Source organism: Festucalex cinctus, chromosome 5, assembly GCF_051991245.1.
Source record: "Festucalex cinctus isolate MCC-2025b chromosome 5, RoL_Fcin_1.0, whole genome shotgun sequence".
In the NCBI taxonomy this organism is placed as follows: Eukaryota; Metazoa; Chordata; class Actinopteri; order Syngnathiformes; family Syngnathidae; genus Festucalex; species Festucalex cinctus.
The window spans coordinates 29846591-29874259 of NC_135415.1; the positions used below are offsets into that span (position 1 = coordinate 29846591).

The following is a 27669-nucleotide window of genomic DNA, read 5'->3' on the forward strand; positions in this document are numbered from 1 at the left end:
GATGGACTCGATAAACTGGGACTTGGGGGCTCAGCAGCCCGCTGACGGAGTTCCATGTGCTTTTTGGAGGAAAAATAAACCTGGCCGACACCATCCGAGTGCTTTCTGCTCTGCAAATTCCTGTAATAAGCGAAGCGCGCTTCATCCAGGTATGGTCAGGTAAGAGGACAGTTGATGCTCATGCCATGCTTGGCTTCTGCAATTGTGAGGGAAAAACGTTTGATTTGTGACACATTTCGGTACACGTTTTAGTTCAGGGGTGTCCAAACTACGGCCCGGGGGCCATTTGCGGCCCGCCGTCCATTTTTTTAGTGGCCCGCGACATATGCTAAAAATGGCATTTGACTCGGTTCAAATAAAATAAAAACAAAAATGGTCAAAGTAAGAAGGGAGGGTGGTGAAAAAACAGGTGCTATTAAAGTTTATTTTAGCTAACCTAAAACTAATGAAAAAAACAAAAAATTCAAAACAACAATTTTGGTAACAAAATAAAAACGAAGATGCTTTTTTAAAAAAAAAAAAGAAAACTAACTGAAACTACAGTTTAGTTTACAAAACTAACTAAAATAAAACTAACTATAATTATTGGAAAAATGTCCTTTGTTTTAGTCTTTGGTAATTAATTTAATATATGAGCCTTTGGGGATTATTTTAAATGTGATTTTTAGTACATTTATTTTGATATAAACCAAAATAATGACGTTGAGCCCATGGTGTTTTTTTTTAATATTGTGCACAAGTAATACACATTAAAAAAAATAAAAATAAACTAAAACTAATACTGAAACTAACTAAACTAAAACTAAGGTTTGACTGTATTTATTTTCCATATATTATTAAGTTTTTCATTTCAAATCCATTGTGGACCTCTGGTCCTAGTATATGCTGGTGTTGACCATGAATCGCCTCCACATGAAATCATAGATTTGAATCAACCAAAGCAAATGTCTCTGGATCTCTTGGGCTCCAGTGAAAATGAATGTGTGAAGGTGAGGGTGAAGCGGGTATGTCAGGGTGAGCCGTTCAAGTTAGTGATAAGGGATGCGCCTTTTTCCCCATTTACCAGGTTGGTTGGCAAATGGCAGGTTGCCCCCGCCATAGACTCGAGCACACTGACTCCCAAACTGAAACGTGATGCGGAAAACGACCAGTGGGTGATGGAAGATTGATTCAAAATAAAGAGGAGCGCCAATCAATACGGGCCGCTGCGCTGCCAACAAACACAAGACTGCCTACACCCGCCCGCTGCTCACTCCAGGCTACAGTTGGGCGCAATCACTCTGCCTTTGTGTAATTCATGATGAAGGTGTCACTTTCAGAATGATGCGCCACGGATGAGGGAGCCCAATTCACAAGAAAAATAGAAATGTTCATCCCCATAAAGGAAAACAAATTCTTCTGGGGTTCGGTGCGCTTGCAGTCGCAAGTTGATTGATCTGAGGGATGCCATGAAAGCGATGAGCGGAGTGCAGCATTCAAGTGGCTGTGAATGACAGATGAAATGAATGGAATATTTTCAGGCCACTGTTATGAAACAGAATTAGTATGCATTACACAAAGGTATTGTTTGACATTTGGGAAGTGCACAGGCTTGTGTGAAATACATTTACAGACTGGCATCGCCCGAATACTCTGAATTAAAGCTGCAATCCATCTCTTAGACTTTCTTTTTTTTCCACCCTCATATAATTTAGATAAATGTCAGCTATCATGTCAGGGTTCATATGTTTCGGTTTTTCTGTCATCATGTGATAAAACTTCAACATTCCATCCAAAACGATTTTAGCTGCTGGCTCAATATTTCCTCCAAGATTGCAGGCCCCAAATGTTTTGGATTTTTATTTGTAAAATATTTTTTACATATTCATTCACTGTATTGTTTATACCCTGGGCACAATTGCAGTGAATATGAACGATCCAACAAACAGTATGGTCATATCCTGGGGGGAATTTAAAAAAAAAAAAATGAAAAACTAGAAACTGGTTACCAAGGCAACGAAGCAGCAAAGAAATGTAATGATCAATAATGAATATCTGGCATATCATAGCTCAACAGCAAGTGAGTCGGGGTGAAACTCTTTCTTTCACTTTACATGCATACAAATATATTTCCTTTGCACTGTGAATGGCAGAAAAGGATCTGGTGTATTGTTAACTTTTCAGGTACTTTCCAGTTTCATTTTTTTTTTTTTTTTCCGAGGAGAGGACCACAGCTCCATCACAGTATCTATACCAGGATTGTAAAATTGTATGTGTACATTTCTTTTCATTTTCATTTCATTCATTTATTTCTATTCTTTAACATGTTTTTTCAACCACAATCCACACGGGTAAAAGAAAGTAGCATCGTCGGCAAATCGAAAGCATCTGAGCAGATTTTGATACACCAACTAAATCATTAATACACAAAATAAATAATTGTGGTCCAATGACCGACTCCTGAGGTACTCCACAATAGATCTACCGTATTTTTCGGATTATACGTCGCTCCGGATTATAAATCGAACCAGCCAAAAAAAATGCATAATTGAGAAGGAAAAAACACAGATAAGTCGCACTGGAGTATAAATCGCATTTTGGGGGGAAATTTATTTGGTAAAATCCAACACCAAAAACATACATGTCATCTTGAAAGGCAATTTAAAATAAAAATAAAAGAGAGAACAACAGGCTGAATAAGCGTACGGTATACAAACGTTACATGACTGACATGCCTGCTAATGTCAGTAACGACGTAACATATTAAGAGTTTGTTTCGCGGAGTGTTGAAGGGCGGAGCCAAAGGCTGGCGTTTTATTGACATCAGCTTCTGAGGTCTTAACAGCAACTCCCCACTCAGCTAGAAGCTAACAGGCTAACTCCGCTTTTCCACATAACAAAACCTTCCCACCCGGAACTTTCCTTGAGTGAATTATGTTCCCATTACTACAAGTTATTCATATAACTCTAGCATAAAGAACATGCTAACAAGTTTACCAAACTATCAGTTTCACTCCAAATCACTAAATCCAATGAAATCTTCATCCTCGGTGTCACTTTTAAACAACTCCCCCAACTCGGAGGTAGACGATGCAATGTTGAACTTAGCAACACAGGCCTAGAGCGCCCTCTTGCGGTGTAGTGTGAAAATAACATGTGAAATGATATAATAATGTGTTAATTTCACACATAAGTCGCACCAGAGTATAAGACGCACCCCCGGCCAAACTATGGAAAAAATTGATTACGATTTTATATTTTGCATCTCCGCAAACTGCTTCCTACATTCTAAATAACGTACAACCTATTTAAGTCCAACCCCTCTGATACCTTTTTGCGTTTTTTATTTAGAAGTTTACACATTTACATTGAGTTGATACATAACGCTGAAGATAGCAGGAAACTGTAGCATGTAGCGTTCCGGTCGTAGTGGATGTCATTTTCGACAAGTCCTCTCGAACGGTGCTGGCCAAGCAGTCTCCACTTTATCTATGCACTGAATGTGTTCTGCTTTATTTATTCATTCATTTCCAAGTGGCCAAGTGCTGTCACTTTGATGAATGGGAGCGGGAAGTAGCCAATTGTTTCACTCGACAGGACAAGTCTCACATGCTCTGAACTCAAATGTCCTCCTTGTCAGAGGAGCTCTGTCATTGTTGTGGTTTTTAGAAGCTCATGTCATGTTGCCATTGTCTTCACACACACTTTCTCTACTGTCACAAAAAAAAAAAAACTCCCATCTCAGAGATTTGGCATTAGAATCTAACAGAGGAATCGGGCGTGTTCACTTCAATTTGATGTCCAGTTCTCTGAATGCTTCATGTCAGGTGGAGTCAGTTCCAATGTTTCAGCAGAGGGGTAAGGATGTAGAAGCTCTCCAATCATAACTCATTTTTTTGTTCTATTTCGGGATGTAGTTCCACTTTTGGCAACTAGGTGGCAACAAATAAAAATGTAAATTAGAAAGAAGAGAAAACAGGAAGTGCTTCAAAGTCGGCCTCATTTTTTGCACATTAGAAAGGGACTACTTGTGCCGATCCTCTATGATCCTGCATTTTACACCTACAGAGAGCAAAAGCTGTACATTCATTTTATAATGTACATCGTAGGGCAGGATTATTGATGTACAGATTGTTTGTTACCTTAGAAAAAACAGGACTTGTTTACTGTAAACACAGGAATCATTAATTTTCTTATCCATTGCTCTGCTTGCTCTTTTTGTTTGTACAGTTTTAAAATGTGTTTAATGACCTTAAAATTTTTTTTTTTTTTTAAAGTGTTATAAATGGTATAAACATATGTCAAAGTTGTATTTAAATAGGGCATTTCTATATTGTGGTGATTCTAGATTCTAATCACTTATTGTGGGGATGGTCTGGAATAAAAGTCCGTCCAAGTAGATGGTTATTGTATGTGAATCAGGATGTTTGATGTCTTGGTGCCACTTAAAACTGTTATATTTCCAAAATAGACATTTTATAACCTTATTTAACCTTATTATGAACAGTAACATGCTTTAAACAAGGGATGGAAAATTCAAAGATATTTGCCATTCAAATCTCATTAAATAGAAATGATCTTCCGTGTGGTAGAAGAACGTTTGTAGCTCGTAGCGCAATTGAAATTTCTCTTGACCATTTTCCTGCTGATGACCTTCTATCTCAACATTATAGAAAGAGCACTTTTGAAAGCAACCATTGCTGCATACAAAGTGCTGTATGACCACTTTTGCAGCACTAAGGGACAAACTTTCAAAAGGAATCGGAATGAGTCACCACCTGACAGAGGCTAATGCATCTTATTTGAAAAGAAAGAGCTTTGCTTTAATTAATAACATTACATTTAGTGGGTTTCTTAACATATATTCTTCTGTTGCTGTTGTTTTTTATTCTTTACCAAAGAACGCATTCCGCCATTGGCCATGTGACAAAATATCATTTGAAATTGGTAATAAGAAGACATACGCAACAGCAGCCAAATTCTTGCGCACATACTCTCAAATTTCCATCCAACTGAATAGCAAACAAGTTTTCTCTTCATACCACCTCGGAAATCAGGCTTATCTGTATGCATGAATTTCACAAGTGCCATTGGGAATGCAAAGCCTGCTTACCTATCCGAGTTGATCGAAGAGAAGGAAAGAAGACATTCTCGGTCTTTTTCAGTATCCATGTTGCCACTGTCTTGGTTGCCATGGCGAGGCCCTCGGCGTTAAGGAAACTGTCAGTCAGGAGAAACAGCTGTAATCATCTTTTATTTTCTCGTGAAGTCACAGAATGAACAAAGAGAACAAGAGCGCTTCGGCACCATGCGAAAAAAATCTCTTTTGTTGAGCGGCGGTGCGTCGCGCCCAGACATTGGTTCTGTCAGTCGCTGCTGGTTCTGCCACATTTAATCCATTTCAACAAATGTCCTAGTTTGAGTAAGTTCAAAAAGGTACGCTTCTAAAGTTGAGAAAAAATGTAGAGAGTTGGCACGCCGATACAAAATGAAGCACTGCGCTTGACACTCACAAAATGATCTGCGCGATGTACCGCAGTTAACCCGAGTCTGTGTGCAGTGGTTGTGTGTAGAAGATGAATGGCATAATCATCAAAGGCTCCAATCTACGTATAATCAATTTATTTATGACATTAAAGGGGAAGTCAAGTTCAACATTTTCTTTACGCTGCTGCCAATATTCAAAACTTAATAATTAATAGGGGTGTTAAAAAAAAATCGATTCGGCGATATATCGCGATACTACATCGCGCGATTCTCGAATCGATTCAATAATAGGCAAAATCTATTTTTTTATTTTTTATTTTTTTTTTTATTTTTTTTTTAGGATTCACACCTTAAGCATGGAAGAATGTTATATGAACGGAACATTAAGCCTTAATATTTTATTTTAATGCTGTTTAAACATGAAACAGATTACAACCTCTATAAGACTGAAATTTCAGATAAATAAATAATACATTTTCATATAAATCTTACACTCTACAAGCTTACTGATTAGTATTTTCTAAATTTGAATGAAAAAAAATCGCAACAATCGACTTATAAATTCGTATCGGGATTAATCGGTATCGAATCGAATCGTGACCTGTGAATCGTGATACGAATCGAATCGTCAGGTACGAGGCAATTCACACCCCTAATAATTAAACTGCATTGGTGGAATATGAATGAAGCTGTAAGCACTCCCTTTTTCTGCATCTCAGGGTGTGGCCATTTTTTTCAAGCTGAGCCGTGATTGGTCACCTAGTGGTGACCTAATCACCTGGTGATTGGTCTTGACCAGAGTGCTGAGAAACTGTGATGTCATTTTTAGTCACAGCGAAGTGGCAAAATGGCCGGCCCCTGAGATAGATTTTTTTTTTCCCAAAAAAATCACAGTATTAATCAGAATATAGTGTGTAGACTAGTTCACATGTACTTTTGTAAAGAAAAACTTTGAACTTGACATCCCCTTTTATGGAAAATGCATGCATACAGTACATTGTTTGATTGTTGTATTGCCTTTCCTTATAGGGTACTTCTGTGCCCCACCATGTTGTGGTTTTCATGTGTCTGTTGGGTTTTGGGTGTGTCTGTGGGTACAATCATGGGGATTGGGGGGAGTTTTTTTTTGTTTTTTTTGAACACCTTTTATTATATTATGGATGTCCAGCACTTTGAGTTGCATTTTGAATGTATGAAAGGTGCTATAAAGTTGATTGATTGATTGATTGATTGATTGATTGATATTGTAGTAAGCGAGTTTCTTTCAGCTGCCAATAGATTGAATACAAAAACATCAAAAGAAAGGGAGCTGGACAGTAAGTAGAGTATTATATGTATTCGGGAATGCTACAGTGACATTTGACAGGCAAGTCATCGTTTGTTTGTTTTGTTGTTTTTTTTAAACCCACCCACATGGTGGATGTTTAGGTGTTGTGGGAACGTGTAACCCCAGCTGCACTTTGCAGATACACAAGCCAGCACTTTGCTGCCCAGACACATCAACATGGTGCTGCCGGTCCACTATCTCCCGGGGCATGCTGCAGCGGTATATGAGGGATTAAGGCTTTTTTTATTTTATTTTTTTTTATGAAGCATTTGGGCAGCCAAAGGTGTGTGCAATATGCAATAGCACTTATTTGTGCCATATTTTTCAGCAAGTCTGGACTTTCAGTTGCCCAATCGTTAAAGCTTAGTCTGTGCAAAATTAATATTTTATATCTTGATTGATCTATACCAATATTTTTACCTGTATAGAAGCGTAAAGGAAAAATTAACAACTTCAAGTCAATTAAAATGATTTCTTGTTCCATCGTTTAAATGGATAATTATACTATTAGGAGAATAAGCACTGAACAGGGGCAGATTGTACTGCCTCTCCTGTGGAATTAATATAAAAACAACTATTTTTGTGAAGTTCTGCTTCAGTTTGAACATGCCTTCATTGAGTAATCTATTACAAGTAGACTTTTTAGGTGTTAAAATTATTTTCTCCTCAGCAGCTTGCTTCTATTTTCCGAATGAGAATCCGGAATGCAAGAGCCATCTGGGCAGGCTGTTACAGCATTTCCCCATTTAATGCATAATCCGGGACAATTAACAATCACTTTGACCCATGTGCGATAAATTGCAGTTGAGGGAAGCCCATTTGTTCAGGCCTTATCTCTAAGGCTGCTTAAAAAAAAAAAAAAAAAAAGGGATTATCCATTATCACGCAGCAATGGAAAACGAGTGAAATCCAAACAGATACGCATTGAAAGGGAAGTCAAACAAAAAAAAATATTTTGAATATGCTCTATACGCAACATCACTAGTCTAAACACGGCGTTCTGATTAATTTGTTGAGGACATTAGGCGGGTTAAGCAGCAAACTCCGCCATTTATCTCCTTTATCTCAGGGGATCCTGAGCAACAGTGATGTCATTTTCAGTTGACAGCAAGTAGCAAAATGGCCGCCGCCTGAGATGGATTTGACGCATGGATTTCGTTGCTTAATTCATATTCCACCAACCTAATGTCGTGTTTAGACTGGTGGGGGTGCATAGGCTATTCGCATAACATTATTGGGTTGACTTCCCCTTTTAGATTTTTAAAACACTAAAGGTTACACCCCTTTAACTGAAAAAGTACTAATACACAATAAAACTATTTCTATGGTCATCCACCCCGACACCACCCCTGAAATTTCACATATCTCTTATGCTCTGAGCATATTATTATAGTGTATCTATCCACCCATACATACATCCAGTAACCGTAGCGTTAATTATAATTTATTGTATTTTTTTTTCCAGTCCACACAGCCTTCATACGTCCAAGTACCATAAATATGAACGCTGTCCTCGGTGCTGACCAGTGGAGTTTTAACCTCTGTGTGACTTCTGCCACCCAGTGGCGGCAATTTGTGACAACAAACGAGAAAAAAAAAAGAAAAGAAAAAAGATCCGGAACCAACTGAAGCTCATGTTTCCACCCGTCCCGACGTACATGCGCGATGCACTTTCGGTACCCGTGTGTTTACATCGTCTAATCTTGTTTGGTAAGCTTGACATCTTTCAGTTTATTTAGTACAGTGTTACATAAAAATTATTGAAGTAGATTCAACTTGCTCTCTTGAGGATGACGAGCGTGACTGAACAAGCGCTGTTTTTTTTTTTTCAGCCGCAGCTTCTTGCTAAGTTACGTTTGCTCCTATGGCGAAGAGAAATTTAAAATAAATGCCTAGATGTACCTTATCGTACTAACCTGGTGAATGTGAAACACTGCTTTAATGTCTGAATCTAAACCTAATGTGTTGGCTAAAAGTATGCTATTTATCGGATTCACCAAAGCAATATTATGGGTTACAAATGCACGCATCAAATGCCGTTCAATTATGCAAAGCTGTGCGACAATACAACAGGGGTCGCAAACATACAGACTGCATAAGTAACTGTTTGAGGGAAGAATTAAAAAAAAAGTGACCGTTTAAAAAGGTAAACTACTGCAGATAGAAAAAAAAAAGTGATTCATATGATATGTATCGGTTCTGTACCCTGTTAAATCATTGTGAGCAATCATTAACATGGTCAATGTATTCGCATGGGTGGATATTGTTTATTAACATTTCATCAAAGGTAAATTGAGCAAAAAAAAAATGTAATCCCTTTGCATGAATCAGTAATAAAATATACTCTCAGATGAAAAAAACGTTTGTGACCAATGCACTATGGTATTTTAGAAATGAGTCTCTGTACTTCTACCCACCTCAGTTAAGTCAATGGACTGACATCAGCCAGTCAAGATGCTGAAAGATCTTCCTCGAGATGCTCTGCTCCGGCCGTTGACCAGGACTGAGGTGGTGGGCATGCTGTTGAGGCTGACCATTTTTGGAGCAGCCACCTACTACAGCATCAAATGGATCGTGGAAGCGATGGACCCGACTGCTAAACAGAAAAGCCAAGCCAAGAAAAGGGTATTTTTTCTTTTTATTGTTCAAACTAAAGCCAAGTGTGCTACTTTAGCAGCATCTGGATCCAATATTAATAATGAGCCCTTTTGCTCCCAGGCGGAACAGCTTATGAAGAGGATTGGTGTCGAGGGGGTCAAGCTGACTGAGTATGAGATGAACATTGCATCACAACTAGTGGATCCACAAACAATGAAGGTAACGGTTAGAAATCTTTGGCATCAAGAGCGAAGACACTCTGGCCACAATGAAATCATAATCTGTATGCGGGAGCTGTATGAAAAAAAGTCTGCCATGTTATAATTGGGGATGTAACGATAAGGGCAATATCATGATGACGTCGTCGTCATGTTCACAATATTTAAAAGGAACACATCTGTTACAAAAAAGTCAGGTTGATTTCCATTTGTGCAGTTGTAGCACCCCCTCGTGGCTAGTTTATTAGTGCAGTTTAATTTTCATGAGGGATGTTTCGGCCTTCTATGTTTAAAATCTATGCTAATTTTCAGATGAAGGGGGAACCTAATTTGCTTGTGAAGTGATCAATGTGTGCTTTTGCATTAGCAAGTAAGTGCCTCAATATTGTTATTAGAGATTGTAGGTGGTTTATATGCATTGCTGTTATGTACAAAAGCACAATATTGTACTTTTTTTTTTTTTTAGTATGAGCTCTTTTTCTTTTTTTTTCTTTTTTTTTATCGTGACCTTCATATCGTGATAATATCGTATCGTGGTGTTTGGTTATCGTTACATCCCTAGTTATAATAACTGCACAATGTAAGAAATGTATTCATCAAACAATATATGACATTGTGCTCTCTGTTCGCCGCGTTTTGGAACTCCCGTTGCATTATCGTTTGTGGCATTACTTATGTTTTTGTTCCAGTTCTGAGTTGGGATGAACAATTCATCAAAATCAAATCATGATTTTCAAATAGCAAAGGCTGCAATTTGGGAAAGAGGAGAAAATCACATTCAATCACAATCGCACTATTGAGGGAAACAATTGCAATTTGATTATTTCCCAAATGGTTCCGCCCCTTTTCTGAGCAAAATAAATGTACATGGCGGGACAGTTTTACTTTACAGCCTAATTGCTCAAACGCTCAGCTTTAATGAAACTGTACTTTGTCTCGCTGCAGGTGTCGTGGAGAGATATTGCAGGTCTCGATGAGATCATCAATGAGCTACAAGACACCGTCATTCTTCCCTTTCAGAAAAGACATCTTTTGGCTGCATCCAAACTCTTTCAGCCACCTAAAGGTAACGTGACAATGGACAACTATTACACAATCTCAACGCTCTTATATGACAGAAGATTATATTACTACGTTTATTCAAATCAACATATTTAAATAATGCGGTTCAAGGCTGTTTTACAATGTAATCTTGAGGCACATATAAGTGCAGAGCAGTGACATAACAAGATATTTTTGGGGGGAGGGAACATCCAATTACAAGTCCAGTTCTGCCAGGTTTGTCCGTCTCTTGTTTCAACTTGGTAAACTTTCCAGTTCTATACTCTTGTACTCTTGTTGCATGTTGCAAGTTATATGAGTGGCATTTACTTATATGGTGCCTTTCAGGGTGCCGGTAGCACTTTTACAATACTGCCTGAGTCATTCACACAGTCATAATAAGAAGCCTAACTATTTCATTCACTACAATATTATCTCATCCACTGGCAGCCATTTTCACATTTCGCAATCCCGTTCGCTCCCGACTGTTTTACTGGATTTTGACTGATTTTGCAAGGCCCACAGAATATTGTGTTCAATTGCTATAAAAGCATGGAACCTATCAAAAGAAAGATTAAAGTCTCTTCTTTCATCAGGAAAAAAAGTATGCTTCTATCTGTTTCCGTTTTGCAGCAATTAGCATTAGAAGAGAGCTAAGTTTCACCAGTTTTCACAAATCTATTTAAAATTGTAAGTAATTGAGCTTTTTTTCTACATGGCCCTGGTTGATCTCCTTTGCTCTGCTGCCACCTGCTGGCCGTTTGTGTAATAACTACCATTTCTCCAACCGTTCTTTGCAGTTGAGAGGCTGTATCAAAGCCTTATGTATGCTCTACCATTAAAAAACAAAACAAAACAAAAAACGTATAAATACGTCTTTGGGACACTTAAAACATTTTAAAAAAAACTTATTTACCCGTTATTGGGAGCAAATGAGTTAAGTAACAGAATCTGTCTGTCTTAAAGACAAAAAATATATATTCCTCGATTAAAGTAATACTTACTTTTTTTGCAGAGTTGTTTGTTTTGCTTAAGGATGAAAAATCCTGGGGAGATGTATTGGTTTTTGTTTTTGTTCTTTTTAATAACCACTTTTTTTTTTTTTTTTTTTTTTTTTTTTTTTTTTTGAAACACTGTATTTGCACCAGCAATTGTATTTCATAATTGTATAGTACCTATTTATGTTTCATTTAATGAGCAGCAAAGAGCTCAACTGAATAATAATCAAAAAAATAAATAAAATGACTACGACCTGTTACCATTGTGTCCTTGCAGGAGTTTTATTGTTTGGTCCTCCCGGCTGTGGGAAAACCATGATCGCCAAGGCAACAGCCAAAGCTTCTGGCTGCAAGTTTATCAACCTGCAAGCATCGACGCTGACCGATATGTGGTATGGCGAATCGCAAAAGCTGACAGCTGCCGTCTTCTCTTTGGCGGTCAAACTACAACCGTGTATCATTTTTATTGATGAAATTGGTGAGTGGCGCACACAGGATGACTCTCAATACATATTCTTTTGAAAGATGTTTCCTTTTTTTTTATTTACTGTGTACACATCGAGAGACATTGTCACACCGTTGATGGCAGGTTGAAAATAGCTGCCTGTGAAAAGATAAATGCTAAACCGCAGGAGCCCATTTTAAAGAATAAATGCTTATACCGTATTTTCCGCACTATAAGGCGCACCTTCGAAAAATGACATATTTTCAAACTTTTCCCATATAAGGTGCTACAGTAGAGGGTGGGGTTACGTTATGCATCCATTAGCTGGTGCTGCGCTAAAGGGAATGTCAACAAAACAGTCAGATAGGTCAGTCAAACTTTATGAATAGATTACAAAGCAGCTTTCTGACAACTCCAAAATGAATAAACAGCTGTTTTATTATTTTCTCTGAGCTAAAGTATGAGTGTTAGCTAGCGATCCAAGATGGCGGGATCTTCCGCGCATGCGCGTCACCCGATCGCGCAGTGTCACCGATAGCGTCTTGACAGCGACACCTGTTGCGGCTCAATATTGATCCATATATAAGGCGCATGGTCAGCTTTTGAAAAAATTGAAGGCTTTTAGTTGCGCCTTATAGTGGTGAAAATACGGTAAATATTTCATGAAATGACTACAATGCAGTGAATTGTGAGGCATCTGTTGTTTTGCTCACAGTTTGTGATTTACGTTGATTTTTTTTTTGATTTTTTTTTTTTATGAACAATACATTTCCCAATAAATTCTATATTTGGGATTTTATTTAACTCCAGGACGAGTTGATTTTTAAAATTACCAAACACACAATGTTCCAGAATAATATGCACAACTGTTTAAAAATGCCCCCCCCCCCCAGCAACAAATGCTATAATCAACCAAAAATGCCAATGAAGTAGCCGTGGGTGATAAATCTTTATCAATATGCCTCGTGATAGACATGTGATCAATAGCAAGCGTCTGCGATAAAGAAAAGACGATTGGAAATAAATGTAAATGTAGGACTGTGCTTGTGCTCGTGTTTGAGGCAGCACAGAAGGCCTTGAAGGTCCTGACCGCACGCCACTGGGAAAAAAAAAAACATTCATGCAAAAACTTCCCCAGAAAAAACTAAAAATAAAGCTCTATCCCAAAATCTGATAGCAGCAGCAACTTTGACGCATGCCTTCTTCATTTCCAGTTTTTATACCGTAACATTACAGATATCCTTAGTTCATATTAGACTCATGCAGCCGCTTGAGTGTCAGGCAAGTCATAGTTCAATCATGTGATAGAAAAAAAAAAATGTGGGCTGATAGTGAAATCACATACCCATGAATAGCAAGTGTTTTCATCTACTGGAAATAAACAGAAAAGAAGACTGTTGAGGCCCTTAATATAGACGTGCAATTCTTTGGGAAAACATAGCGGGGTGTCGCGTTTTTTTAGTCACCCGTCTCTCCCCGAGGACCTCGTTACAGTTAGTTTAATCTTCCAAACTGCTGTTTTTAACCACTGCTCACGTAAAACATACTCCGGTTGTGATGGTCAAATCAATTGAAAGTGAATGAATTCTCTGTTTTGTCAGAATCATTTCTCAGGAACCGCTCCAGCCTTGATCACGAGGCCACTGCCATGATGAAGGCGCAGTTCATGAGCCTGTGGGATGGCCTGGAAACGTCCTCAGCCACTCAGGTAAATATTCAAGTTTATTGAACATATAAATATAAACACATAAACAAATAACAAAGAAAGTTAAAAGAAAAGAAACATCCAATAAATGTCAATTTATATGTTCAAGGGAGTAGGAAGAAGTTGAAAACTTATCCAGTCCTACCCCTTATTCTTCATATCCTATCACTTATTTCATATTTGATACAATAGATTACATTTTAATCAAAGAAAATATATAATCCTACTCATATAGCGTATGCAAATAAAATGAATAGAAATACATCAACATACTCGTGTGTACAATTCTCATTACACTCATATTGGTGCATCAAAGAAAAGTAAGTAAATCAATAAATCATGTCTACAATTTTCTTAACTCATGTCTGATTTAAATAATAATATTGAACTTTTCTTTTAAACATTTTTTTAAAATTCAACAAGTGATTTAAATCTTTTCAGGTCAGCACTTACTGAAACTGTTAGCAGGTTGCTCAGTCACAATTTTTTCTATGACAGGTGATGATCATGGGGGCAACCAACCGACCGCAAGATGTCGATCCCGCCATCCGACGCAGGATGCCCACAACATTTCATGTCGGACTTCCTGTAAGAACTTCCTTGCAAAAAAAAAAAAAAACATGTACATTTTTAAAACATTTTACGCTGCCCACTTTTTGAATCAAATCTCTAATATGAACCGTAAAGGCCAGCGTGCTTAAGTCATAAAAATGTTCTTTGTTCCACCACACAAACTTTATTTTGATTTCAGCAAAAACATTCGTCTTTTTCCGCAGGACACAAAACAAAGACACGACATCCTGCGATTGATATTAGCGGAAGAAAATGTAAGATGATTCATGCATGCAAAAAAAAAAAAACAACAACAACAACACAGTGGATCCTCTTCCAATTCCGCTGTCATGTTACCATTCCTGTTTTTCTGTTGGTCAGCTGAGCAACGCGATTAATTTGAAGGAGATAGCGGAGAAGACGGAAGGCTACTCGGGCAGCGACCTGCGGGAACTTTGCCGCGACGGCGCCATGTACCGGGTTCGAGACTTCGTCCGCAAGGAACAGATGCGGCAGATCGCTCGGCAGTTAGGAGAAGTCGAGGAAGAGGAAAGGTGGGAGCCACGCCCACTTTTCCATCCGAACCCTATTTGGGTAACAAGTCGTCATCTCCAATTCAAACTGGAAGCGAGATGAACTCGTAAATCATGAATGAATACGTCATGGTTGTTATAAAGACCTTTTAGTGAAACGAAGCAAAATAAAAGCAAATACAAATATAGGTTAAACAACAAACTTTTACTTTGTGCTGCAGACCCGTGGACGAGGAAAAATTGCGCCCAATCACCCAGCTGGACCTCCTCTTTGGCCTGGACAAGATGAGGGAGTCCAAACGGGGTACGGCGGCCACGTTACCTTCCGTTCCTGAGGTTCCGCTGGACTGAACATCGTTTAGGCTTGTCTTCTTTTTTTTCCAAGCGTTCTCTCACTGATGTCCATCAGGTACGCACTCCTTTTTTCTCGTTGTCTGTCTCTTATGTCGAATGAACCGAAGGCAGCATTGAGTTTTTGGCTTTTCTCTGTTGAGTTCCCCCCCCCCAAAAAAAAAACTCAGTTACCCGAGCCATGCACAAACATTTATCATCTACCGTGGCTTTCTACAACCCTAGTAGATCACAGTAGAGCACGTTTGCTCAAACGGAGCCGATAAAATGATGTAGCTAAAAAACAGTTAGCAGCGGAAGTCGATCACGGTGTTTTGGATCAAACGCACTTGCTGACATCGTGCTTGTATTTCAGAAGAGACCCTCCGATGTAGGCTGTTGGTACACAAAAATAAATTCTTCACACCCACGTTCAATCATAAAAGCTCGATGCAGAGAAACTTGACCAACAAATGATGCATATGAATGAGCCTGCTTGCTTTCTAAACGGCGAGTCACGGGCAGCAGCTAAAACACACTATGCAAAGTGATTTCATGTAAATGATCTGTGAACCACATTGGGAACAAGCCTTGTTTAAAATAATAATAATAATAATAAAATGTGCGTGTCTTTGGTGAGAGAAGGACAAACCTTTGATTGACAAATACAGTTTGGTAAAGCGTTGTTCCAAAAATGGGCACAGCTTCGAACACACAATTACAGAAATGTGTTGGCCACGGAGACAAAAGTGTTTTTAATATCACTTCAAAGTCATAAAGTAATCTGAAATTGCACCTTTTTTTTTTTTATTTAAATGTGTCCAAAAATCCCATTTATACGTGTAACAAATATATCTAAATGTATATTGAGTTTCTCTTACATTTCCATTATGTTTACCGTTTGTCAATTGACACCAGCTCGCTCAACTATTCCTCTTTTACAAAAAAAAAAAAAAAAGGACAAAATAATAATTATATATAGCCTACAGTACTTTGACCAAACAAAAAAACAGTACAGTGTATATATAGTCATATAAATAAATCACTCAATGGCACTTTTAGATGAATGTTTTTCCAACTTGTGAACTTGTGGTCTGATACTGTGTTGGGTGACCACAATCTGCTGTAACTTTGGATGCGGAAGGGAAATTCATTAATACACACTTTTATGTCTAATCAAAGTATCATTTCATATTTGCATGTGTTGACGATCTCATGTTTGTGCTGGAGGGCATTCATGACGTGTGTCTGTAAGTAAACACCAGGGGGCGCTATAGCCGCACTGCTTTCTCACCAAGGCGTGTTGACATTTCGGCTTGCTTTTATGAAACGTTTCTGATGAGCCCAGCACGTTCCACTGGGACTTATTTATTGATAATTATGTATTTCTGTGACTACAATCCCACAGATGAGAGTTAAATGTCAAAAATGTTACCATGTAAACCAGTAAATCCTGTCGATGCAAATACGTGAGAAATTCCTCCTACTTTGAGTTATTTTAATGCAATACAAGCTTATCTTGTACAGATCGCGTTTGCTATGCTAGTCACGAGTTGCATAATGCATTTTTAAAGAAGAAAAATGTGTCCCCATTTAAATGTTACCTCAGACATTGCGTTGTGAATATGTCAAAGCCGCATTCTTATTGAGTGACTAACGTGTAAAATAAACGATCTCATTCATCAAATAAACTATTGGAACATCAGAAATGAGTATTTTGTGTGCGTGTTTATTTATTGTATTGATTGCTTGTGATGTTCTTGTATTGTTGGAGCTAAGAACAATTTGAAGTCTGAATCGCTGCATTGTTCTGTCGTTGAGTGACTGTTGAACATAAAGAACCTCATCAGATTCGCTGACGGACTAAATATCTCATAATTGCAATCGGGCTCTAATAGCTTGTCTGGCTAAATGGTCAGAGGTCACGAATTACTAATTACCTGCGGATTAAGAAACGACCTTCCAGGACGCAAAAAGCTTTTCACCTGGCAGCGTCAATTTGAGGGTGATTAATGTCTCCTCATCTCTTCTCACGATCTCTTCGGAGCGTCACAAGCGTGTTTGGTTTCATCAAAATCAGTTTTGGCACGAACAGCAGGCGACGGCGGTTGATTTGCTTTTATAGCTCCTGAAGATAAATCACATTCTTGTTCAAATGAATTCACGCAAGTATTACTTTGGTGATTGAAATCAAATTTCAAAATATCTTTTAATTTAAACTATTCCTCTGGAGTCACATGTTGCTCTTTCGTCCCTCTGCTGTGGCTCCCTTTGGATCTCCCAAAACATTTGGATAAATTATAATTATTATTACATATTACATTGACATCTACATCAAATATTCTTCAAATATAGTTGCTTATCAAATAAAAATAATATTAATTGTTTAAAAAATGGTCAAGAGTCCAAATTTGTAAGTTATTAGAAAAAGAGATGAAAGGTAGATGGAAAAAGTTTTTTTTATTTTAATTAATTACCAAAAAAACGTCCAAAAAGTGACAATATCATTTCTGTGAAATTGCCAAAAATGTCAAGGAACTGAAAAGGGTAGAAAAGAAAATGTTAAAAAAGTAACTATAATACGCCCAAAAACAAAAGAAGAGAGCCCTCAAATTCCAATAAGATGTACACAGAATTGTCAAAAAAAAAAGTCAGAAAATTTAATTCAATAAGGCAGAAAAGAAAACATTCAAAATGTAACCATGTAATGTGCAAAAATAAAATAAGAAATCCCCCAAAATTACTATAAAATGTCGACAAAATTGTCAGAAAATTTATATTAAAAAAAAGGCAGAAATAATGTTAAAAAAAATAGCCATAAAATGTTTAGAAAAGGAACAAGTGAGGCAGAAAATGACGATATGTCCAAAAAATTGCCAAAAATGTCAGAATTTGACAGAAAGGCAGAAAATTCTCAAAATATATGAAAACGAAGTCTAAACAAAATAAATAAAAAAAAATCAATAATAGTGATCCAAAAACTGAAGACGAAAGGTAGAAGAAAATAAATCTCAAAGTATAGGACGCTGAATATTTTTCTGTTATGGTGCAGGTCTAATTAGCTCTTCACAATGTAACACACTGTTTTGTTCCTCACAATGTTCAAATGTTTTGCTGTTCCAGCTATTATTATTTATTTTTATTTATTTTTAAAACACATTTATTTGGCCTAAAGGGCGGCACGGTGGCTCTCGCATAAAAAAACAAACAAAAAACAAAAAAAAACATATAAATACGTCTTTGGGACACTTAAAACATTTAAAAAAAACGCATTTACACGTCATTGGGAGCAAATGATATGCAAAGGAATGTTTAATCGGAACCATGTATGGTTGATTACTTCTGTAATGGAGCACTGTCATCCCCATCGGTCGGAGTATATCACCATAACGATAATCAATAGTAATCTGGCCTCTATTGAGCCTTTCTGAGTCTGTTTCGATGATGAACATTTCTAATATTCATAATAGAGCTAATTCACTATCTGTAATGACGTAATGCGGTTAATCATGTTGACAGGCCAAGTGCATTCACCCCCCCCCAGGCCGAATGTGTTGCAATTAATGTGTAAGCCTGTTGCTAGGACAGATGGCGATGTGATTTAGTTATACTTCTGTCTTAAATGAGGCAAAGTGCAACCTTTTTCTCGCTGTGTTTCTTAAATGCTCAACCGGCGTATCGTGGCAGTTATTTATAGAGTGGGAGTCAGAGTGACAGTTTCCATTCCTGCTCTCTTCAATCAGGGGACGGCAGCACCCAGTCAACTGATGGAAGAATCTTTCTTGAGATGCTCTGGAGTGGAAAGCTGACATTCTGTAGTGTGTCTGGACTGCAGCACTCGGTCTTTGTTTTAGAGTTTTTGTTCCCGATCAGATATGAGGATGAAGAAAGCCCCCCCGGCCTTTTCGTTCAGATGATGCTGTTGGGTGGTTTTAAACGCGCCACAAATAGGCAAGTTGCTGTTGTCCGAGCCACAGTCTCAGCATGCCCACTCATCATGGGCTTTTTTATAGTAGAGCAAAGTCATATTAACTCTTTTCCTGCCAAGAACGGTAATTCACGTTAACGGAAATCCCAACGAGGTCTGCCAACAACGTTAATTGTCGTCAACTGTTTTTGTGTTGTTTCCCCCCCCCCCCCCCCCAATCGTGCACCGCAATGTCTTGTGCAGCTCTGGTTTCATGAATGAGTTGAAAACTTTTTTTTTTTTTTTTTTTTTTAAATCAACCACCATGGCCAGCAGATGGCAGCATTGTATCTCTTTTCAATGGGCTCCCGTGAATCAAATTACATGAAAACATGGTTGATCCTAGAAAATACGTTTGTCACATTAAATCTAACTCACAGAGCGTCACTAAACCAAAAATATTAGTGTCAAAGTCAGTGTATAATTTCACAAAAAGTTTTTTTTGTCATTTTTTCCCCCCATTATAACTTGCTACCTTTTCAAATGGTGATTACTAAAGAACAGAATAAGGTAGAATCATACTTTTTTTTTCTAATGAGAGAATAGAATTCAATCGTTTATATAGAATCAACCATATTTACGTAGTCATAGCACGTAATATTCTGTTAGCCTTGAAAGATGAGTAAAAATGCTTTAAATCGTCTTTTTGGATGACGTTTGGCAGTAAAAGAGTTAAATAACTATATGAAGGTCTGCAAAGTTTCACACTGGCAAATAAGATTCAGGGGCGAACATAAGAGCTGTTGGCTGAGAGGACAGAGGAGGTTATTTGTCCACTTCTGTTTAAAGCTTATGTATTTTTATCACTGTGATTTGAAATAAGTAAACAACGAATGTGCAATATTATATCAGGCTATGAAGAACCACTGAAAAGCTTGGAGGAAAAATGAGGACGGATCATAAAGAAAAGGACAAAAGCGCAGCAGCCGGAGATGGGATCATGATGACTAATTATTCATTCGGCAGAGGGGGGTTTGGGGGGGGGGGGGGCGTGTCTGTCATGCTGTTCGCCTCTTCTCCGCCGACACAGGAACAAGATACTGTGACTCACTTCCACTTTGGATGAGCTGATGTCAAGTGAGACATGTTTATCGTGGCAAGATGCTGTTGTTCTTTAGGTCTCGGCACTGATGCAGATACGAAGAGTTATACCAGAAAAAAAATAAAAAATAAATAATTTATACATGTCCAATCACTAATTAATTAAAACAAATATACTGTAAATATAACAAACTGGCTTTTCATGCATTTCCAACTTACCTTTCACACCACAGACCGAAGACAAAAAAGATCCAGCTCAAAGATTCAAAGTAAAAGAAAGAATGTTGGGCCAAAATCACGAACAAAATTGCTTCTTAGTGACCCATTCGAGAAAACTCTGAGGGGCCTATTCACGAAAGGTTTGCGTCGCCTTTGCACGGCGCTAACCGGCAAAAATGGAGCAATCTGCGAGCGGCGAATTCACTCAACACGCGCAGATGGGGAAATCCGTCACTAAGCGCTCTGCCGAACGGATCGCGTCACAGTGCGCCGCTGTTATTTGCGCGTATGGAAATGAGGTCATTTGCATACATTTGACGCAAAAATATGCCCACCCCGATGCAAATGTGACTCATTGATATGCATCGTCTAGCGCAAATAGCCACACCGCGTTTGCGTGACGCAAATAACGTTTTTGGAAAGCATGTATTAACCTGCCGCAACCTCGATCATGACAGCGGTACGTGCCATTTGCCGCACAACATCAACGGCAGATCGCACAGAGAGGGGAGAGAGAAAGAGAGCGAGGGGGAAATATTTCCCGTGTTCGTTTAGGACACATAACGTAACCCGGGCTGATCGGCAATGGCGAGGAGGCATTTTACGATCATTTTTACGTGCCAGATGCATACTGTACGCCCACGTCAACCTCTGAAAATCTATTTTTTAAAAACCGGACGCAGCGCATTCTTCGTGAATATGCCCCATAGTTTTGTTTCTGACCAAATACCTTTGCCTACCTAACAACGAACACTAAAATGGACACTTAAAGTGACCTCATCGTGAGACGTTCGCAGCAACGTCAAGTCCTTTTACGCTCAAAAGCAGCTGCTGCCCAATGTCATTGGGATTGTTTCTCAAAGATCAGCCTGCGTCTGCAGCAAATGTCACGCCGCTCCATCAAACAGTCGTCGAGACAGTCGAGTCCAGAGGGACGCAGGAGCAGTTGGCAATGTCATGTCAATCATTCGCTGGCAGAGTCAAGTAGTGTCATGTCAACACTATAAAAAAAAAACGAATTGGGATAACAATGCTAACAATACAGGACTGTCTCAGAAAATGAGAATATTGTGATAAAGTCCTTTATTTTCTGTCATGCAATTAAATAAGCAAAAATGCCATACAGTCTGGATTCATTATAAATCAACTGAAATATTGCAAGCCTTTTATTGTTTTAATATTGCTGATTATAGCTTACAGCTTAAGAAAACTCAAATATCCTATCTCAAAATATTAGAATATTTCCTTAGACCAAGTAAAAAAAAAAAAAAAGCCATAATCAGCAATATTAAAATAATAAAAGGCTTGCAAAGGCTTGCAGTTGCTTTATAATGAATCCAAGATGTATGCCATTTTTGCTTATTTAATTGCATTACAGAAAATAAAGGACTTTATTACAATATAATTTTTTGAGACAGTCCTGTATATGAGGCCCGTGATTATCATTTTTTTTTTCTAATTATTTGTTCCCTTTGCACAAGCTACTGCATATTGAACAGCAAAATATTGCCCTCATTCCTTTTCGTTATGTTTCATTTTCTATTTGTAGCTAACAATGCATAAGTCCCATTGATTCGTTAATGTGTTTATGTCATTTTTGCTTTCGATAGAGTTAATTAATTCCAAAGGAAATTAATCGGCAAAAAAAATAAAAAAATGTCCACGGGTCCCATGAGGGATGAATCATGCTGTTCGTCAAGAGCTGAACCTCTGTGCTACTGATGCAAATGAAAAGTGATGCTTACTTAGACTTTCTTTACAGTAGGTCAAGCACGTCCATTTAAAAACGGCATGTCTATGGGACAAGAAGAGGACCTATAAAACTCTTGCAATTAATTTCCTGCCGTTCAAATAATCTTCCTTTCATCCCTCTCCATTTGAATTAAATAAGCAAATTTTTTTTTTGAGGGTAAGTAAATGGACAGTTATGGTTCATCCGTCTCAAAAAATGACTGCTGCTCTCCCTCGCATTTCATTTCCTGACTCTTCTTTGTTCAAGCAATTTGTTATTAATTTTTCTCTCGTGTCCCTTTATCAGCCCTTTCGGATGTTCCGAGCTTGCATTCTATTGAAAACCGTGCTGCAAAATAAGCGTCGGTGCAAAGTTGTTTTTCTGGGTCTCGTCTCCCTCCCCGTGTGAGGGGACGATACCGACTGAGCGCGTCATTGATTTGACCCAGCAGTCGTGACATATTCAAACTCTCTCACCGTGTTGTCCTTCTATGCGTGCGGAGTTTTTGCGGGCGACAGTACAAAAAAAAAAAAAAAAAAAAAAGTGGGATCAATGCAGGTCGCAGCCGATTGATGGGATGTCGCTCATCAACTGCTGCTGAGAGACTGCAAAAGAAGGTCACCGGAAAACAAAAACAAAAATACAAAATGTAACAAAAAAACATCGAGTGCCGCCTGGCTGAGGAGGGGACAGCGGTCCGTGTACTTTTCGCCCATTCGTTTTTCCTTCTCTAGCAAGGACATGGAAAACGGGAAACAAACCGATTTACGTTTTTTGTTTTGATGTATATGAACAAATAACGGGAAACGAGTCGTCTCCCGTTTTAGTTGAAATAAAAATGAAAAACGGGAAACGAGCCTTATCCGATGTTCTATTATGTGTTTATTTAGCACAAATCGGGAAATGAAATGTAGCCGCAAGCTGGTTTTTCTTGACCCGGAAGCCGTTCATCTTTTGCGGCGCGTCACTGCTGCTGCTGCAGTAATAGCTTGCTGCCCCCTAGTGTCTATTTTGAGGTCCCCGTTGGCGCCTATTCTTCGGGACTTCCAAACATGGCTTTAGATGGCTATCACAACTTGATAGTGGAAATGAAAAATAACGGCATGACGTCTAGTGAAATCGATACACATCTATGTAGCCAATTTGGTCCTATAAGAGGACTTTTGGAGAGAAATGTCCGAAGGTGGCTCTCAGGTCATTGTCTGTCAGAGGCCTCGAAATAGACACTAGGGGGCAGCAAGCTTCCACTGCAGCAGCAGCAGCAGCTTGTGACGTGCCACAAAAGATGAACGGCTTCCGGTCAAGGAGAAACTAGCTTGCGAAAAACGGTTTACGGCAACATTTCATTTCCCGATTTGTGCTAAATAAACACATAATAGAACATCGGATAAGGCTCGTTTCCCGCTTTTCATTTTCATTTTTATTTGTTTGAAAGTTTACACTGATTTTCTTCATTCCAGGTTGTCAAGCAATGGCAGTCCCAAGCACACTGGTGAAAAACAAGAGTGGAGTGGAAATGATATTTTCCTCTAAAGTTTGGGAAACGCTGCATGTTTACCTAATGAAACGCAGGCGTCCAAAAGGTTCTCTGCTCGTCCGTTGATTCTCGCGCAGCCCACCTTGACACTAATAACAGCTTAGAGAGACTGCGTATGCACTCGTGCCTTTTGTATAATATGAAAGTGGAGAGCGAGTCTGGCAGTCCAGATGAAGGCTGAGGTGAGGCCCCTTGTCGAGAGTTGCGTGGGCCGAGCGTCATACCACCGCGCGGGCGACCTTTTCGATAAAAGCCACTTCCCCTGTGAGGAGCCCAGGTGAGCCCATATTTACAATTTCCTGCTAATTGAATTCAAAGTTCAGGCGCATTCTTTTTACTGAATGGAATGTGGTCACTTCATTTGACAGCTCAGTTTGAATATGATCGGATTCCCCTCACGATTTTAAAAAGCATCATTGTGGTCAATAATTGGGAACAGGACACCGAATTCAAACATCCGCATTCGAGCTCAGATTTGTCTCAATTACTGCATGTAAGCCAAGAATGTAGCTGTCAGTGTGACCTAATTTTACAATGTGTAAATTTGTTAATATGTCATGAAGAAGTAGATTTAAGTTCAATTAGACAAAAGATTAATAAATAGGAATTTAAGTATAATCGGGTAAGAGAGAAAGTAATTGTTTATTTTGATTTAAAACATGGCGCCCTAAAGGGTTTGAGTTACCTGAATATCAAAAAAAACGTGGATGAACGGACATTTTATTTTGAAGGCTTGTGAACACGTGACCGGAAGTGATATAGTGATATGGAGAGTGTAGAGAACTCGGAAAAGATGCGAATGCTTGTGTGATGTTTTTTTTTGTGTGTGTTGTATTTGACGTGTTTGGTTTTTGATTACATTTTTGTCAATTTAAAAAAAAAAAAAAAGACGCGAATGCGGGAGCACGTGGTACATCGTCAGAGAAAGTTTGATACAATGTGTTCAGGAGGCGCACACGGTAACTGTTTGATTTATTGTATTTTTGTTTATTGAATGGACATATTAACACAGTGATTTATTTCTTGTACAGTCTGTTTGTATTAGCATATAAGACTCGTTCGAGCCTGTACTTTGTTTTAGTTTTTACGGTGCCTCAAGATTTCATAACGTCATTTGGTGGGAGGAGAAGAAATGAAAGGAAAATCTGGACATCAGTCTGAATCGTGGCCTTATTGCTGAACCAACAAAGAATCCAAATCGTCGTTGAGGGTGCTCGTTATGACACATTTACCGCAGCTGCTGCCCGCCACCTGCGGTTTTGCTTTCTAAATTGCCATATCTTGCACACTCATTGCTGCAAAGTGAAAACTTAATGCTTGTCTGGTAACCGTATGAAACGTGTCTGTCCAATTAGTTTGTGCATGGTGACAGTTTTTTTTTTTCTAATTAAATGAATTTATACAAACCAATTTCAGCATGTGTCCAGCTAACTTTGATGATATACCAACTATGTTATGCCAACATCTTTATAAAACATGCAGGAAGCGGGCACTAAATACCTCAAACTTTCTTTCTCATACATTGAAACTGAAGTTGCATCAAGCGATACTTTTCATGTATTGCTATTTTTATTATTGGCAGCGACATATCTCATTTTCTGTAATCCATTATTTGTATGTTGTCGGTTTTCAGCTTGTTTGCGGAACGCGGACTTTGGTACAACAAAATATTGTTTCATTGATCTCATAGCGGGGAAATTCACTGGTAACAGCAAGATAGAGCGAGAGATTTAAAAAGCATCGAATATAATGAAAAAAGAAGCGTCAGATACTCCACAATGAGAGAAAAATATGTCATGTTCATGTTTGGGTTTGTGTTCCAGTTGCCATGGTGAGCGTTGGTGGGCGAAGTCTCCTTGTGTTACCGTCACATGGAGCAGAATATTGAACCCCAGGAACAGAATCAACACCAACTTGAACAAATAACGAGGATTTTATTCCGACAAGGGAGCTCGATGAACGTGAGCGAGAATTAAAGCAGAAGAACGAAAATCATCCAGCAGAGTTGATTTGCGAAGCCCCGCGGAGGTAACTTGAGCAGGGTGTTTTTCTGTGAGATGATACAGCAAATATGTACAACTAATGTGGTTCACGAAGTGTGGAAATAGTTTATGATTTCTCCAATAAGCCTTTGAGGATTTTTTTTTTAAAAAGCAAAACAATGTAAAAGTCTGTCTTTGTCTTGTCTTGGCGCCAATAATTGGTGCTGCAAAGTGAGCGAAGGTCAGCTGCCACAGGAAGTAAATACAACAGTGATAACTTTAACACTACAATTTAAATTAATCTTCAAAGTTAATTCAATTTGCTTCAATGGGAGAATTTGAATTTGAACTGACTCCACCTCACAGGATACTGAAATGAATTTGAATCGAGTCATGGGGGACATTTGGACACTAGTTTCACTCGGGTGTTCCAAACAAAATGTTTGGGCAGCCATTTTAAAGACTTAGATAATAAAGCAAGGCATTCTGGGAAATGAAGTGCTGTTCAACCATCGAACAATTTCAAAATTTTAGTAGACTGAGTAGGCTTTTGTTTTAATGTGTTAATAAATAAGCGGTGAAGAAAATGATTTAAATCTGTTCTTTTTCCAAGTTTTTTTTTATTTTTACTATTTTACACCATAAACTGCACTGTATACTGTTTACCATAAATAAAAAAGGGTAGAAATAGACAGTTTTATTTAGATATCCAAATCTAAATTGTTGAAAACAAAAAGCAAACATTTCTTTTTTAAATTCAATAGTTCTGCGCATTAATTTCCTCTTTTCTTCACTAGCTTTACCACTTGCACTTGCTTTCTTTGTGGACCCATGATTAGGTCTAATACACGATGTTGCGTAAATAACAATGAACAGGTCTGCTCCGAACGAACTTTGAACACGAATGTGCTACGGACGAAGCATCCTGGGCATTCGAGTTAGCTCGGCTCACGAGCGAGTCGCGTTCAGGTACGCTCGGCTTTTTTCAGTTTGGTCGAGAGCCGAATTTTTTTTGGACGAGTTCTGAGACATAATTTTCTGGTTGAAAACCGAGAACAGAAGCGTTCGAAAACCGAAATTTGACTGTATATACGAATATAAATCTAAACCGCCGGAATGCCTCTGAGGCGTACTTTCATGCAGTTGCCAATGTTTGCATGTTCTTGCCAAGGAATACTTTTAATCAGCGCATTTCTGTTTGCCATTTGTGACGCTCTATTTGAAAGGTAAAGTGGCCATACTGTTCACTCATGCACGTTAATGGGCGATGCGTTTCCAGCTACTTATGGAGTGAGTTGGAGCTTCACCTTGGGGGCTGATAACCAGACGTTCACTTCAATCCTGTCCGCTTCAGTTGATCCGAGCGTTGAGAGCCACACGATGTACGATGCGTGTCCGGGCAAAATGAGAGACGCTTTCAACGTGAATCGTTGTATTTTACACACAAGACTTCAGATAAATATGTTTCACGCGTTCATCATCGCTCATTGGGGGCTGATGTTGAGATTGTACGTTGTCGGCGCACCACTCTCAATCAATCAGATCTTTATTTCACTCCTTAAAATAAAAGAAATGAAAGGGGACAGAAAAAGGTAAAACTTGTTTTGTCTGCCCCTAATCAACACGCACAAAAAAAAGAATCAATGACAACAAGCTGTCAAGACGCTTTTGGTGTTACAATGCTACCAAACAATTCAAAAATAATTCAACTCTATCTCCTTTTATGATATATATTTTTGCAGTAAATATGCTTTTATACATTTTTTTTTAAATACAAATAGATTGAGAAGATTTTGCTTTACAATCCAAATTGTTTCATAGACTGACACCTTGAGTTGAAATTTGTTTTGTTCGGTATTTAGGTTTAGAGAAAATATATATTCCTCTTAATTTATACTCACTTTCCCTTTTTATAAATCTAGTTTGTATATTAACTGGTAGAATTTCACGATAGGCTTTATACAATATTTTAAGGCGG

General features: G+C 38.4%; 2 protein-coding genes across 6 annotated transcripts in view; both read left to right on the forward strand.

Moving 5' to 3' along the window:
• The first annotated feature begins 15 nt into the window (after positions 1 to 15).
• On the forward strand, positions 16 to 25850 carry atad1a (ATPase family AAA domain containing 1a). 5 transcript variants are annotated; one of them, XR_013283505.1, is made up of 12 exons: positions 8399 to 8503; positions 9216 to 9418; positions 9512 to 9610; positions 10555 to 10675; positions 11926 to 12126; positions 13695 to 13801; positions 14297 to 14386; positions 14575 to 14625; positions 14732 to 14904; positions 15105 to 15292; positions 23633 to 23986; positions 25533 to 25850. XR_013283505.1 is itself a non-coding variant. In XM_077521296.1 (10 exons), the coding sequence occupies exons 2-10, from the start codon at positions 9248 to 9250 to the stop codon at positions 15232 to 15234; spliced, it is 1143 nt and encodes a 380-aa protein (XP_077377422.1). In that variant the 5' UTR covers positions 16 to 159; positions 9216 to 9247; the 3' UTR covers positions 15235 to 16925. The 5 variants fall into 5 exon arrangements, 2 of the variants coding, with proteins under 2 accessions (XP_077377422.1, XP_077377421.1); XR_013283504.1 differs by lacking the exon at positions 23633 to 23986 and having other exon boundaries at positions 25533 to 25637; XR_013283506.1 differs by lacking the exons at positions 23633 to 23986; positions 25533 to 25850 and adding an exon at positions 18957 to 19241.
• piwil2 (piwi-like RNA-mediated gene silencing 2) overlaps positions 25632 to 27669 on the forward strand; it is a 69863-nt gene continuing 67825 nt past the window's right edge. The window contains exon 1 of the mRNA XM_077521285.1: positions 25632 to 25737. The gene's annotated coding sequence lies outside the window, so the exon portion shown is untranslated. The remainder of the gene's footprint in view (positions 25738 to 27669) is intronic.

What these genes read in the sequence shown, in the direction of transcription:
- atad1a (XM_077521296.1), top strand. Translation starts at nt 9,248, where the DNA reads ATGCTGAAAGATCTTCCTCGAGATGCTCTGCTCCGGCCGTTGACCAGG. An exon ending in TGGATCCACAAACAATGAAG is followed by an intron (nt 9,611 to 10,554) that starts GTAACGGTTAGA and finishes GTCTCGCTGCAG; the next exon opens with GTGTCGTGGAGAGATATTGC. An exon ending in TGATATTAGCGGAAGAAAAT is followed by an intron (nt 14,626 to 14,731) that starts GTAAGATGATTC and finishes TCTGTTGGTCAG; the next exon opens with CTGAGCAACGCGATTAATTT.